General features: G+C 33.8%; 1 protein-coding gene across 9 annotated transcripts in view; it reads left to right on the top strand.

The window, feature by feature from the left end:
* The window catches only part of Nhe2 (Na[+]/H[+] hydrogen exchanger 2), a 78,877-nt gene that overhangs the window by 19,882 nt on the left and 43,121 nt on the right, over nucleotides 1–15,874 (top strand). For all 9 annotated transcript variants that reach the window (XM_072522002.1, XM_072522000.1, XM_072522001.1 and 6 more), the window contains exons 2-6: nucleotides 18–284; nucleotides 4,790–5,243; nucleotides 5,304–5,521; nucleotides 10,928–11,220; nucleotides 11,354–11,424. In XM_072522002.1, the coding sequence (XP_072378103.1) occupies nucleotides 18–284; nucleotides 4,790–5,243; nucleotides 5,304–5,521; nucleotides 10,928–11,220; nucleotides 11,354–11,424 (1,303 nt within the window). The remainder of the gene's footprint in view (nucleotides 1–17; nucleotides 285–4,789; nucleotides 5,244–5,303; nucleotides 5,522–10,927; nucleotides 11,221–11,353; nucleotides 11,425–15,874) is intronic.

Genomic DNA, 15,874 nt, shown 5'->3' with positions numbered 1-15,874 from the left:
AAAATATTTTTTTGCAGGATTTCACATGGCGCCGAAGCTGAGCGCGATATTTCCCGAATCGTGCCTACTGATCTTCGTGGGCGTGGTGATCGGAGTGATCCTGGTGCATATAACAGATAGCGTTCACATGTCACCATTGACACCTGATACGTTTTTCTTTTACATGCTTCCACCGATCATCCTTGACGCCGGCTATTTCATGCCTAATCGACTGTTTTTTGAACATTTTGGCACTATTCTCTTGTTTGCTGTTGTTGGCACTATTTTTAATACTTTAACTATAGGTAAGTGTCTATCAATATTTCGAAATTGTTCGTTTAATGCATGCTTGAAAAAATATTTCTCAGAATGTCTGAGGTTCCACACGGGTTGGATGGAACCTCAGACATCTGGCAAGATCACAGCAGAACAACCTTCCTAGAAGAATCCTTATGTCACAACTTGTGGGAAGTAGAAGTAGGGGTAGGCCAAAACTCAGATGGAGGGATGGTGTAGATGAGGATGGTAGACAAATAGGCGCAGCAAACTGACAGCAGTTGGCAATGGATAGAACTGACTGGCGTAATAGACTTGGGAAGGTCGAGGCTGTTTTATAGGGCTGTGGCACCAATGATGATGATGATGATGATGTTTGAGGTTACTAATTACCGCAGTCTTCAGAGAGGAAAATACCACCGAACCTCTAAATATCATGCAATTTTGAGACCACAACGATGCAAAAAAATTTGCCACTCCTACCCCTGAGTTTCCCCCTAAATCCCCTGTAGTAGGGGAGGGGTAAACGGAAAACATTGATTTACCAGGAATTTGTACGCCGTAGAAAACAATATTTGAAACAAGACTTTTCTTCAGACATTTTTCTTTTGACATTGAGGGTGATAGTGCAGTGTGTACTGCGTGTGGTTAAATAGTGAGCTAACTCATAAGAATTATACAAGTTGTTCATGTAGACACTATGTCCAGAATCTAAATAGTCCTCCAATAGATACTGAACCACTTTACTCGTATGACCTTTTCCTCCCGTATTGTCGGTTGCTCCAATATACACCAAAGTTTTTAAAATTAAACCGTTTGGTTCAGTTAACATGTATAACTTTATTCTGTATTTATGGCGTTTGTTTTTGATGTAATGGCGAAAAATCAGACTCCCACGTCATAGTACCATTAACTCATCAAGATACAAATTTTTTTCGGGATAATAAATGGCTCCCATCTTTCTGTTGAAAAAATTGATGATTAGTTTAATTTTTATCAGACAATCTGTAGAATTTTGTTGGTCATTATTGGTAAAATATAGACATCTTATATTTAATAGAAATCTGTCATGATTCATGTGCTCAGTGAAGCATTTTATATTAAACAGATAGTGACCTTTTCAGCAATCTTGTAATCTATTTAACGTTATTGTTTCTGTGTGCAACACTAGTGCTAAGAAAGTCAACATGTCTTTGAATGTAACAGGTTTCCATCGTGTAACTCTGGACTTCTCAGTAATTCCTTCCTAACAAAAAAGCTCTTCAGCATAATGATTAGTTTCCTCAACAAATAAATTTATTAGTTTATCATTAACAATAAATCTAAAAAAATCGATAGGTTCCTTATTGCCTGGAATTGTTTGTAGAATTTCCTTTTTTTTTAGTCAACTGAAACTTTTTCATTTCCCCCGGAAGATACCATCAATAACACCATTTGTAACCTCCGACTCTTGAATGGATATATCATCAATTGCTCATAACATTTTTTTTTGTAACAATGTACCAAAAAATCAATTACCTTCCTCATCATCTGTATGCTTTTCCGAATTCGATTCACCCCAACCGCAGTCCCGACCACTTATATCAAAATCTGAATAATCACCATTACCATCATCATCGGTATTCTGCAATATGTTTAAAAGTTCTTCTGTTAAAGGTATTTTACGTTTTTTTTTTGGTTTTGATAGACTTGCTACGAGCCATGCGCATCTGACAAAAGAACGATGCGGCTCACATGAGAGTCATGAGCAGTCAAAAAAGTGTTAAAGGTAAAGAGTGCATATTTGGTATGCAATTTTTGCATTTTGCTACAAATAAAGTCAGTTTCTTAAAGAAGAATGATAGAATTTTTTTTTCTGTAGAGATTTACCTATACCACCATGTAGAAAAGTTATGGGACGAAAAGAAAAATCGCGTGTTTTTGTGTTTTTTTGCTTCGTTTTTTGAATATATTTTTGTAAAAAAAAATGTTTGACCTTAAATGGGGCATTTAGAGAGAAAATTTTCTGTAGATGTATATGTACGATAAGTACGTAGAATTCGCCGTAATGCACCCTAGTGCATAGAGACTTATTTCACCCCTTTCTCAAAAACGCATCCCTTTAAATGGTAATAGTCATTTTATGAGGAAAACCTCATTAACGTTATAATTCCTTTCTAAAAAGTATATAATCAATAGCCTATTGGCACAGCTCTTCTGATTATATTTCTACGCGTGATAAATCTTCTACTGTAACTTATTCTGTTGCTTTCATATGTTTAATTTGCGAACAATTTTACATTTTCAAATCATTATTTTTTAATTATTAAAATTTTTTAAAACCGTTTAAATACGCGACATAAATTTCCATACATTTAAACAGGAAAACAAATCGACGTTTGTTTTGTAAAATATTTATCTGGCCCCGGGGAAGACAAAGAGTAATTAAAAAAAACTGATTCAACAAACATGCAAAGTGAACCTATTTAACATGACATGCTCGGTGAAGCTGTTATTCGATTTACATTCTTTATATACGGAGTGGACCAAGTTTGGAAACGCCTAACTATCTCCTAAATGGATGGTCTGAATTATATAAAAACAAGGAAATATCTATTTTACACTACGAAGATTTGAAATTTGATGCTCAAATCTACACCTACAAAGAATCTACTACCTAAATCTATGGATCCGCCCTTACATTTAAGACGCCTTTTTTTAGCTAAAAAATTCATTCCTTAATTTCAACAAAAGCAAAAAAAAGCAGAAAGTTGATTCTACAAGGCAAGATTGAGGGTAGGAGAGACCTAATAGAATAAGATGAGTCAATGTGGTCGCCAACATCTCTAGAAGATAGGCACATTTAGAAGAAGAAACGTCATTCTTGCAATCAAACTAAGTTACCACAAAAAATATGCAACATTTCTGTTTCTAATCTTGCTAAACAAACAGAAATTCTCCTATTCTGGTAATGGCATATCCCAACGTTTCTCAGCACCTAAACACTCCAGGTGAATTAACTTTTTTTCAATCGCATTTCAATGTCTCTTATGCCGAAGTCAATGTTTGGTTCCACAATTTTCACAGAGAGAATCCAGTTAATTTTCAACATCAAATAGCCAAGCTTGATAATCCATGCAGGATTTTCACGAATGGTTCTAAATTAAGATTGGGAGTGGGTTGTGCTATATACTCCATATATGCTCCATATACTCGCAGATGTATTTGCAATTTATCAAGCTCTAGAATGGACTGTCAACAAAAAAAATTTCTAACCAACAAGTTGTAATTATATCAGTTTCAAAGTCTGCGTTATTAGCTTTAGAAAACCAACTAAAGCTGCTGGAAGGATACAATTTTGGAAATTTCGTCTGGGAAAAGGGATACTTATGTACAAAAAAAAATACACAAAGAGTGCCTAAACTTTCCAGGGGTTAATCCGATTTTATGTCTTAGCACTGTGAAAAAAGATTAATATTTTAATGTTTATTAATATTTAGTATTTAGTATAAGCATTTAGTATTATTTGTCTATTCGTTGAAATTGCCTATTTGAAGGATATGTATATAGCAGAGGAGAACAAAGAAATGTTGGACGAAGTTGGAGTGTTAGGAGAAAAGTGTTAATGTGGTTGGGAGGAAGAGGAATGGTTGGAGATGTAGAATTTCTTGAAGAAAAGCTAGGACGAGTAGGAGAATTTAAATACCTTGGCTCCTATATAATGGAGAATGTACTTTGTGATCGAAAAATCGGGGAAGGGCTGAAAGGTAAGATATCCAAGAGTGTGATGAGACCTTCATTGATGTACGTTAGTGAAGGTTGGCCTGTAAAGAGATCCAAGAAAAGAAGATAGAGATAGCCAAAATGAAAATGTTACGGCGGATGAGATGTTATGGTGGTGAGACTAGAAGGGACAGGATCAGAAACGAGTTGATTGGACTGCGTAGCAGAGGACTTGGGAGAGAGGTGTAGGCGAAGAAGACCCGATGGACAAAAAGGAGTGGCGACAACGAGTAAGTAACAGCGACCCCTGAATTAGAAGAAGCGAATAATTCCCGCACTTGAGGCTCTGTACTCAAATCATCAAAATCTTCAGCTACCGAACAATTCGCTATGGTACCATTAAGATGGAGCACCACCGCATTACGCACGACATGTACGTGAATACTTAAATAATATTTTTCCAAATATATGAATTGACAGATTAGGATTTTTAGAATGGCCAGCTAGATCTTCTGCTCTGTCCCCACTAGATTTTTCTTGTTGGGATAACTTAAGTCTAAAGTTTACGTTAACCGGCATAATGGTATTGATGAACTTAAAGAGAGAATTTAAAAGAGAAATTTATTTAATGAATGCTGATACCCTTAATATCTATGTAATACAAAAAAATGTAATAATTATGAAACTTTAATAAAAAGTTTATTGTACGAATCTGAAAATTGGTTACCTGTAATTAATTGTTTAATTGATCTACCGATTGATTTATTTATTTATTTGAATCTAGTATACTGTGTTACAGTACAGGTACTAAATAGTTATTGTCATGTTGCAGGTGCTTCCTTGTGGGCGGTCGGACTGACAGGTCTGTTTTCCTGTGATACTCCCCTGTTAGACATGTTCCTGTTCGGCTCTCTGATCTCCGCAGTCGATCCAGTAGCAGTTCTAGCAGTATTCGAAGAAATTCAAGTTAACGAGATTTTGTACATAGTTGTGTTTGGCGAATCGCTTCTCAACGATGCTGTGACAGTAGTCCTCTACCATCTCTTCGAGTCCTACACGGAGATGGGACTCAAGAATATCCTGTACGTCGACATGATTTCGGGATTCCTGAACTTTTGGGTGGTCGCCATCGGTGGGACGGTCATCGGGGTGATTTGGGGCATCGCCACCTCCATAGTGACTAAGTTTACGAATGAAGTGCGTGTTATAGAACCTATTTTTATATTTGTTATGGCCTATTTAGCATATTTAAACGCCGAGATATTTCATATGTCCGGAATTTTGGCGTAAGTATTATTCTAGACGTACCAATATCTAATGATCAAAACATTTATTGCTTATTTCAGAATAACTTTTTGTGGCATTACAATGAAGAATTATGTGGAAGCTAATATATCTCATAAGTCTCATACTACCATCAAATACACCATGAAAATGTTAAGCAGTTCCTCCGAAACCATCATATTCATGTTCCTGGGAGTAGCTACTGTAAACAAGAACCACGATTGGAACACTTGGTTTGTCATTCTGACGATAGTCTTTTGCTCATTTTATCGAGTTATAGGTAAGTAGGAATTGCCACTTATTATTACCCAAAAAAAAGCTTTATGCAAGTGTCTTTAATGTAAAAAATATATAAATATAGATGCGTTCTTGTCTCAAATTTGTAGAAGAATTTATAAAAATAATATAGCCAGCCCAATAAGCTTCGAATACAAAATAAAATGTAAATGAGATAGCTTTAAGGTTATCCAAAATTGCACACTTAGTGGCGGTAATCATATTGAAATCTCCCATTGTATTTTATGAAAAATATTTTCGAGTAAGAACTACTTATCATAATAAGTGATTTTATTGCCAAAGTGGGACAAAGAGAAGAAAATGTGAATGAAAAAAACTCTTCCCAATTGAAGAAAAAAATGATTTGTTTATGATGAACAAATTTTTGGAGCTACTTCGTACATATTATTTAGATGGAAATCTCCAAAAAATGTTGGTCATATAAAACCAAATCGAGAATATTTTTGTTTTTTCTTGTTCATTGCTAGTTCTAGTCTCGGTCCACGATAGACCTCTTAGGTCGAGTGGAAGGGTGGCAATTGAATCATATTGAAATTGGCCTAACTTAGCCTCAGGTAAAATAAATCTTTTAATTTATAATTTTTATAATTTTAATTTCTAAAGCTCATACATCACCATCATCATAAGTGGCTCGACAGTTCGTTGTGGATCTTCTCCCGCTCACAAAGAAGTCGCCACTACTGTTGATTCCTGGCAAGTTCCCACCATCTTCTGACTCTTAGAATTTGTAGGTCTTCTTCCACCTCATCAATCCATCTTCTTCGTGGTCATCCTCTGCTTCTTGTGACCCCTGGTTTTGAAAATCTCTTCGTGTATTCCTAGTCTGATATCCTAGCAATGTTATCAGCCGATCTCTAGTCTCTAATTTAACGAATTTCACAATATCTGTATCGGTGTCTAACTGATATCGTTCGTTGTAGTTGGAGTAGTTTTGTTTAAAGAAGACACAAAACCTTTCCAAATCTTTTTGTCTATTGTTTTTTGACTTTTCTTAGTTTTTACAATGCTACTTTGAGACTTCATATAATTTTCAAAATTACCAAATCGACTATAATAAATAAATTCAATATATAGAAAATATTATGTTTAAAAAAATCTACGTCTACGTCACATAAATAAATAAAAATCCGCTGAAAGCATTCCTCAGCCAATCCAAACCATATTTGAAGACCCGACTCGCGATAAATCTTTTCTTAAAAGAAAAGTACGCACGAAGGAAAATTAGGACCGCATAATAATTATCTCCCTGTGGCTGCACGTGACTTAATACTTCAGTGTCGCTGTGTCACGTGACGCGTTGTTTATGTAAGACGACAATCGATTTGTTGGAACGCAGTTGTTAGGGAGAGAGAAAAACATGTTTTGATGAATTGATGAATTAGACGTTTCTTGTAAGCAAAGAAAATTGGGATATAATGAAGTATGATTTGAAAAAGATTTTTTTACAGCATAAAAACCTTGACAGTTATTTTGTTATCACGTGGATAAATATAATTACGATAAGACAGGTATTAGAACACGTGCTACAGTCTGTCCCAAACCCTTCTTTCAGTGCGTCACTAATTTTGACGTCATAAAGGATTTTAAGAATGTCGAGAATTATTGCATGACATTTTAGTTAAATTTGACAGTTGCAGGATCGTAATGTCTCTTTTTCTAATTGAAAATAATTTAATAATTTTAATATTAGTCTTTGTTCTTTCTCGATATATGTCGGCATATTATAATATTTTTATGACAATAAATACAAAATTAAATTTTCACTATAAAATGTCTGATAATACTAACCTGAAATGACAATTATCATTTTATCAGTTGACATTGTGAAAGTACTGTCACGATCGTCAATCTGCGTCAAATTATATTTATGCGCATCGTTGATTCGATATCTATTTAGCGTATTCTAAACTCCAACCAATTATACATCCGTAAGTAGAATTAGCTTTACGATAAATAATTTTCTAATCTCTATGTATAATAATCACAGACTCACGTTTTTTTCTGTCACTTCTAGCTTAATGTGTTAGAGAGAATTCGATCAACTATGACGCACTGAAAGAAGGGTTTGGGACGAATTATAGGTGTCAACTCAATGGTACTAATTAAGATAGCTATTCCAAGACTTTTGCGGTTAGTACTATCATGTATATATATATATATATATATATATATATATATATATATATATATATATATATATATACTGAAAAACTTGGTCTTAGGTACGTGAACGATACTTTTATAATCTGGACACATGGAAAAGAAAAACTAAAGGTATTTTTAGCACACATCAATAATTTCCACCATAAAATTCAGTTTACTATGGAACTGGAGAAAAGGAACAACTACCATTTTTAGATGTGTTAATAATAAAGAAGGAAGACGGACATATAGAACATACACTGTATCGAAAACCCATACATACCGACTGATAACTATACGCAGATTCATATCACCATCTTGCACAATTACATTCAGTCATTAAAACCCGGATGACAAGATCCGAAAGACTGACAGACGAAGAACATTAAAATAAAGAAATGCATAATGTGAAAACAGCTCAAAGAAAAAACGTCTTCTCAACATATACCATTGAAAAGGCTCAGAATACTCAAGAGAGAATTAAAGACCAAACAGAAGACGCACAATCGACTTCAACAGTCATTCTATCATAAAGGGTACAATAGAGAAAATAGGGAAAGTGCTAAGAAAACATAAAATAGAAATGATATTTAATACCGACAGAAAAATCTAAACTATTTTACCAAAATTTTACGAAAATCAAAGAATATATAATATTCTATGTGGGGATTGTGACAAATCGTACATCGGACAGAACAACCGAAGAATCAATGTTAGACGAGAAGAATATCAAAATACCATCGAAAGGAGAGAAAAACGTCGACTCTTACACGACATGTCTCAAACACAGGACATTAAACCTGAACTAAATTTTTCTTTTTTACTTTTCTAATACAATCCAATGTATCTCTTTGTTCTTTACACAGCTTTCTTATTTCGGCGATCATATCAAAAGTTAACCCATCATTTTAAGTATATCCTTATTTTGAGGACTGGTCCTTCAAATATCTCTTCATCTTTAATTCTTCCTCTATTTCTCTTTTTCCAGTTCTCTTCACCACTGCTGTAGTATTTCTATCTAACTGCATCTGTCTTCTTGTATACTCCGCTATTGTGCATTTTGTACCTTTAAATTTTATACAGTACTATGGAAGCTTGAATAACAGACCTATTCCTTTTGTTGATATATTTATCGCTCGTAATCGACTTTGACCTTTATCGTTACGGTGATTGGAAATACTAAATTCATAATTTACTAATATAACCCAAAAAAGAAAACCGATTGTCTTACTTACTCTCATAAAAATCCTAGTTAACTACACTTTTGCACTATTTTTTAAATCATACCTGAAGCTAAGATTAATATTACTGAAAAAATTAGTATCAAACTCATCCGGTTTCCGGGTAGAACCTAGTCGAATTTGAGTACACCGGGCTTTCGATATATCTCTCTGAAGTCTTCATTAGGGCTTTTGGGAGCTCAGCTTTCTAAACCATCAGAACATTTCACTTGTACACGGTTGACTATTAACTGTACTACTGCTTGGTGCTTTGGGACGGTCCATTTGTACGGTCGATGATTATATGTTATGAAAGTAGTCGGGTTCTGTCATCTGTTTTATTGAGACAAATCAGGTATTTTTCGATCTTTATGGCTTCTCAGATAATTATTGGTTTCTAGAAACTAATTGCTGTTCATTTGCAATACTATCTTTGACGTATCAGACAATAGATGAAAGTTTTATTGAGGAGTAAATATTGCCTTTATTCCACTTGAATTGAAAATTTTATCGATTTTGTCATTAACACCTTTGATGTTAGGAACAAAATCTTACAAATACAATTTGGAACAATTTAAATGTAGTTTTCAACGTTTTGTGTCTAAAAACTACTTATAAAACTTAAAGTAAATATAACCAATTTTATATCCTAGCGTGATAAAATCCATTATTTCTGTATGAAAAAATTGTACATAAAGAATAAAACCCTTTTATTTACCAAATAGTGAATAGTGTCTCTTTTGTGGTTTCGACTAATAATTTTTCCATGAAAGGGTAATCAAACTTATCAAACAGAAAAACTCTAACGGCAGTTTTTAAATGGTTGTTGTGCACGCTTATAGTTTGCAGTTTGTAGCTTGTAGTTTGAACAAAAATCTTAAGGTGTTAATAGGAAACGGTGTAAAGTTAATATTCACAGATTTATATCACTGTGGATATGTAGAGAGACAGCCAAAGTTGAACAAATCTCTTTTTTTAATTACATAAAAGATGGTTCACTGAGAACTCATAATGAGTTCACGTCATTATCACGTCCACTGCTGGAAATAGGCCTCCCTTATTCAGCCCTGCAACGTCACTCCCAGCATAGAGCGTTCCATTCGTCTCTGTGCCACTCTAAATTTCGTAGTGTTGGTTAGAGTCATAGTTTCCGCCCCATAGGTCATGACCGGTAATACGCATTGGTCAAATACTTTTCTTTTGATGCTAATTGGTATGTTGGCCCTAGTATCTCGCAGTTTTTCAAAGGCTGCCCAAGCTAAAATAATTCGTCTTTGGATTTCGCATGTTTAATTATCAATGCTGATTTTTATTTCATGACCCAGATACGCATATTTCTCCACCAGTTCTAAAGCTTTGTCTTGAATGGTTAAATGGTTATTGGAGACCATCTTTGTTATAAACTTAATTTTGATCAAGTTCATTCTGAGGCCCACCTTCGATCATGCAAAATCCAATTCATTGCGGTGGCTTCTACTGAATTATATGTGATGAGGACAATGTCATCTACGAAATGGAGTTTGTTAAGCTTTTCGCCGTCTATTGTTACTCTTCTGTGGTCCCAATTGACCATTTTAAAGGCATTCTCTAATGCCGTTATGAATAGTTTCGGTAAGAATGTATCTCCTTATCCCACGCTTATCCTTATCCTACGCCTTATCCCACGTTTTATTTTTATTGGTCGGGTTTTATTGTGTACTTTAACAATCATAGTGACATTTTTGTAAATATTGTAAATAATTTTACTATACCTCTGGTCAATCCTGCTGTCATTCATTGCTTCTATAAGGCTGTCTATTTCGATCATGTCGAACGCTTCATGAAAATATATGAAAGTGAGGACAAAAGGTTTGTTGCATTCTATAGATTTTTCAATGAGTGTCTTTACTGAGTCCGTTGAAATAGAATAGAATTGAGTCCGTTGATTTTGCAACACCAAGTACTGTATAAAATTTAAGGAAAGAGTCTAAACAAGTACCGTCCTTCCTGGATGCATAAATTCAATAATTTTATTCTGATTCTTCCAGGGGTTATAATATTTACGGCATTGGCGAACAGATTCCGCTTGAACCAGCTGAGCACCGTCGATAAATTCGTCATGTCCTACGGAGGCTTGAGGGGTGCCGTTGCTTTTGCCCTGGTGCTCCTGATAGATCCTCAAACGGTCAAGTTGCAGCCCATGTTCATGACCACGACGATTGCCGTTGTGTATTTCACAGTATTCTTTCAAGGCATCACGATCAAACCGTTGGTGAAGATTCTCAACGTCAAGACGGCAGAGAAAAAGAAGCCTACGATGAATGAAAGGATTCATGAAAGGGTATGATATATATCTATTTACAATACTTGTTTTCAAAGAGTTGAAATACTTCTTTAAGAGTTATATGTTTTTGATATATTAGGTTAGTCTGTGATTTTGAGAATAAGATTATTTTATGACACAATTCTTTTAGCTGATGGACCATGCCATGGCGGGAATTGAAGATATCTTAGGACAACATGGCAACTACCACATTCGAGACAGGTAAGTGTTTTTATTTATAATAACCATATGATATACTAAAACTAGGCACCAAGCAGAAAACTGATTTAAATAATTGTATAAATAAACTTAAATTGATACTTACTATGAATATTTTGATATAATATAAATAGACTTTTAACTGAAATTAATTTGTTAGAGATATAAAAATGTGAATTTTTTCTGCATTTTCTGCATGTTTGTGCTTTTCTGAAGTGTTATTCGACTTTAAAGGAAATACAAGAAAGAATACAGAATTTATGATACAGTTAGATAATAACTGTTGTAAGGAACATAGCTTGAGAATTTAAGAAAAAAACTCAAAAGCTCGAAAAAAAAACTTTGACTATAAGCAGGTCAAGACAGATCAATTCATTTTTGTACACATTGAAGATCTATTTGAGATATTTGCCAAACATGACAAGTGTGCTATATATCTGACAAATTGGTGCAAAAAATAACAACTTTACAACGAAATTTTTATTGTCAAAACCGTAGCAAAATGTCAGCAGACCGTTCAGATAAATACGAACATTACAACTACGAATACGATAAAGAGCTCTACTGTGGCCACAGTGGAAAACAACGATCGAAGAAGGAGGTACAACAGCATACTAATCACTTTGATCCATCAGGTCATACCAGAAAAATTGCGACTAAGATTATGAATGCAGAAGCTAGAACGAAGAAATGAGAATATTTATCATTTTCCAGAGAAATAAGAAAAGGCAGACAAGAGGTATAAATGGATTTAAATTTTGATTTTTTGCTAATATTTTGATTTGAATAAACAGTTTAAAAACTATTATTTATTTTGAATTCTAATATGCTGCCGAAAAAGTTTATAAAGCAATTTCCTCTTTAGAGCTCTTATAGGAATTTGGTATTGGTAAGGATATAAGAATAATAAAATATCTGTATTGGAACGAATCAGCAAATATCCTCATTAATAAAAATCTTTTAACGGACACTTTGGAAATATTAAGGGGCATCTGACAAAGATGTACACTTTCTGATTTTGCTCAATACTTATGTTCAGAAAATATTTCAACACTTAGGAAATGACACGCAAGGTATCAAAATCAACGGCGTTTCAATAAATAGCATTTGTTATGCAGACAATACTACGGTAATAGCTAATAATAACTACTGGTGATAGTAGACAACAGCAGAATACGCCCCTTTTTTTAAATTCGTCACGAGGTTTACTTTCTGCGAGCTACATTAAATGTATGTACGTTAAATGTTTCTGTACTACTTGAGGTATATCAAGCACTATACAATAATCTTTATACTGCCCCTGTTTTTTGTGATTATGCTAAAGCTTTTGATTGTGTAAATCACGTCATTTTGATAAAAAAACTAAATTTCTATGGAATTCGAGGTATTTCTTTAAATTGGTTCCAATCTTAATTGAGGAATAGAAAACAACTAGTTAGAGCAAATGATACTGACTAGTCACAAAAGCATTGTATGTGGAGTACCACAAAGTTCAATACTGGGTCATTTACTTTTCTTTATCTTTATAAATGACATCACTAACTTAAAAATCGGTGTGAAGATTTTCTTTTTGCTGATGATACCAGTATCACCTGGAGAAACTCTAATATTGCAACTCTTCGTACAACTATAACTTCTCATCTACTTAATATAAGAGCCTGATTTGATTCCTTTAATTTACTCTCTTTTAACGTGGATACGACAGTAGCATTATCCTATAAAGGAGCCCTTCAACCCTTGCTTCTTAATAACAGCCAGACCAGTATCGTTGATTCTGTAAAATTTCTTGGTATTTTTATGGACAGCAACCTTAAATGATCCCTTCATATCGACTTGTTAAGTAAGAAACTAGCCTCAGCCTGCTATGCAATAAGATCTGTTTCGAAAGAAATCAATCTTCCATCTTCCAAAAATAACATATTTTTCTTTGTTCGAGTCTCATCTTCGATATGGTCTTCCTTTTTGGGTCTTAGTACAGCTGCCCAATCTTATGTTATATTTAAATTACAAAAAAGAGCAATGTGGTTTCTTTTTGGCCTCATAACACATTGCAGAAGCTATTTCAAAAATCAGTTAGTAAAAAAAGAATATATTATATTCGGCAAAAAAATTATACAACCATTTCCTTTTGCAACTTAAATCTGCAACTTCTTTCCTTAAGTTCCGTAATATGACAAAAGATGTCTATCTAAAAGACTATAATATTCAGTAGAAGAGTTTCTTAACGAATAACTAAGAACTTACAGTACCTTTATGTACAAATAACTAAAGTATTTTTACATATATTTGGGCATCATATGCAGCAACTTATGCGAACTTATTAGTTCGTAAAGTTTTCTTATCCAATTTGCAATTTGTTTAAATTTTGCAATAGATTGTGTATTCACACTGTCATATGCCGCTTTAAAATCGACAAAACGATGGTACATATTTGTAATAAACTCTTTCGCTTTCTCGAGAATTTGTCGTAGTGTGAAGATTGGGTTAATAATTGAAGTCCTGATATTTTCCTAGGAACGCTTTGGTATAAGGCTTCAACCTCTCATGTAAGATGTTAAACGATATCTTGTTTGCTGTATTTAGGAGACTTATTTCGCTGTAATTATTGCATTATATTTGTGTTCCCTTTTTGTGTAACGGGTACATTAAACATAAGCTCCTTTCCTCAGGCATTTGCTACTCAGACCAAACTTTACAAAATATTTATTGCATTACATTAACGATCTGCACTCCACCGTGTTTGAATAACTCTGATGGGATACCATCGCTGCTTAAGGATTTGTGGTTTTAGAGTTTTTTTTATACATATTGTAATTTCCTCTGCCAAGGGAGATTCCACAAATTCCTCATCTTGGTACTCCAGTTCTATGTTGTTAGTTGGTTCCCCTTCCAGCAGCTCTCGAAAGTGTTATACATCGTAACAATTTTGTGAAAATTTCATCAGTATCTTATTCCTACGAAGAACAAACAAAAAGTTTAAAAATCGTATCCCCTACCAATACCTTTATTAGTTGTTTTTGTTATTTATTTAAATCTTTAAGGTACTACTACAAATTAGAAGGCTAAAAATATATATATATATATATATATATATATATATATATATATATATATATATATATATATATATATATATATATATATATATATATAATAGTCTCCCGTTTTATACCGCTGTCGCGGCTTTGGGAGTATAGCAGGGTAGTCTGCTATATCTAGGGCCTACGGTATACAAGGAAGGTAACATGGCCAGTGCTACGCTTCAACCGTCTATTATTACCCCTGGTTTTATCCAAGGTACTCATTTTTATTCAGGCTGAGTCGACCTGGGGCCTATAGACATTTTTAAAATGTCTAGATGTTCTTGCCGGCGGTAGGATTCGAACTCCGGACCACCGGCTTGCGAGGCAAGCATCCTACCGCTTGCGCTACGCAGGCCCCTAAAAAATACATATTTTCAAAAAAAAAAGCTTAAATTCTTAGCTCTTTTATTAGATATAAACATGAATTTTTTTAAATGTTATATAATCTTTGAGTTGAAAAAAAACATTTTTGTTTTTAGTTCCCATAGATAGCCCGGTTTCCAGAGGGCGCCTAAGTCATCACCTTAAAAAAAGGAGTGTCCTATGACTGACATTTATTTTCAGGATTTATACATTTTAAATAAAAAAATCTTCCAACTGGATTACGAGATTGCGTAAAAAAAGCATCCTTGAAGGACAACCAACCACTTTTAATTGAAAATTAAAATCAAAAAACAAAATGGCGATTGAAGAACAAGTTGAAAAAAATCGATTTCTTTTACCAGACTTTTTCATGCCAAAATGAAATTTTCGACTTTTTTTCTAAAAAGTGGTTAATTTTCGTGTAAGGGCGCTTTCTTTAAGTAATCCCGTTGGAATCTTTTGTTTCAGATGTCCCAATCCTGAGAAGTACTATCCGTCATGAGACACTTTTTTTAGACGTTGTTAATTGAGACATCCTCTAGGAAACCCTCTAGCGCAATCCTTTCAGTTTGACTCTAATATTTCATGTTGGTATCTAATAAAGGAGCTGAAAAATTTTTTCTTGAAAATATCCATTTGGTTAGCTTTCTGTACAGTACCTCAATTGACAATATTATTAGAATATATCAAGCAGTGGTTGAAATTATTCTTCCACGGTATTTCGCCCTAAATGTAATGTAAAATTTTATGGCATTTTTATACGAATTTGCATTACCACTTAAACTCTATAAATCCATTTTCCCAGAACTCCAATTCAATTATGCTAATTTTTATATTTTTCAAGTTGTAATCAGAATAAACGGATGTTTACCTGTTTATCATAAAAGAATACTGTACCACGGGGACAATTATTAATGCATTCATTCTCAGTGGGATGGAAAACATAATATTTTTAAAAGAATTACTTTTCAAACTGCTTTAATAATTCACATTTTAACTTAATTGAT

Source organism: Diabrotica undecimpunctata, chromosome 2 (genome assembly GCF_040954645.1).
Source record: "Diabrotica undecimpunctata isolate CICGRU chromosome 2, icDiaUnde3, whole genome shotgun sequence".
Classification (NCBI taxonomy): domain Eukaryota; kingdom Metazoa; phylum Arthropoda; class Insecta; order Coleoptera; family Chrysomelidae; genus Diabrotica; species Diabrotica undecimpunctata.
This window is presented reverse-complemented; position numbering and strand designations above follow the sequence as displayed.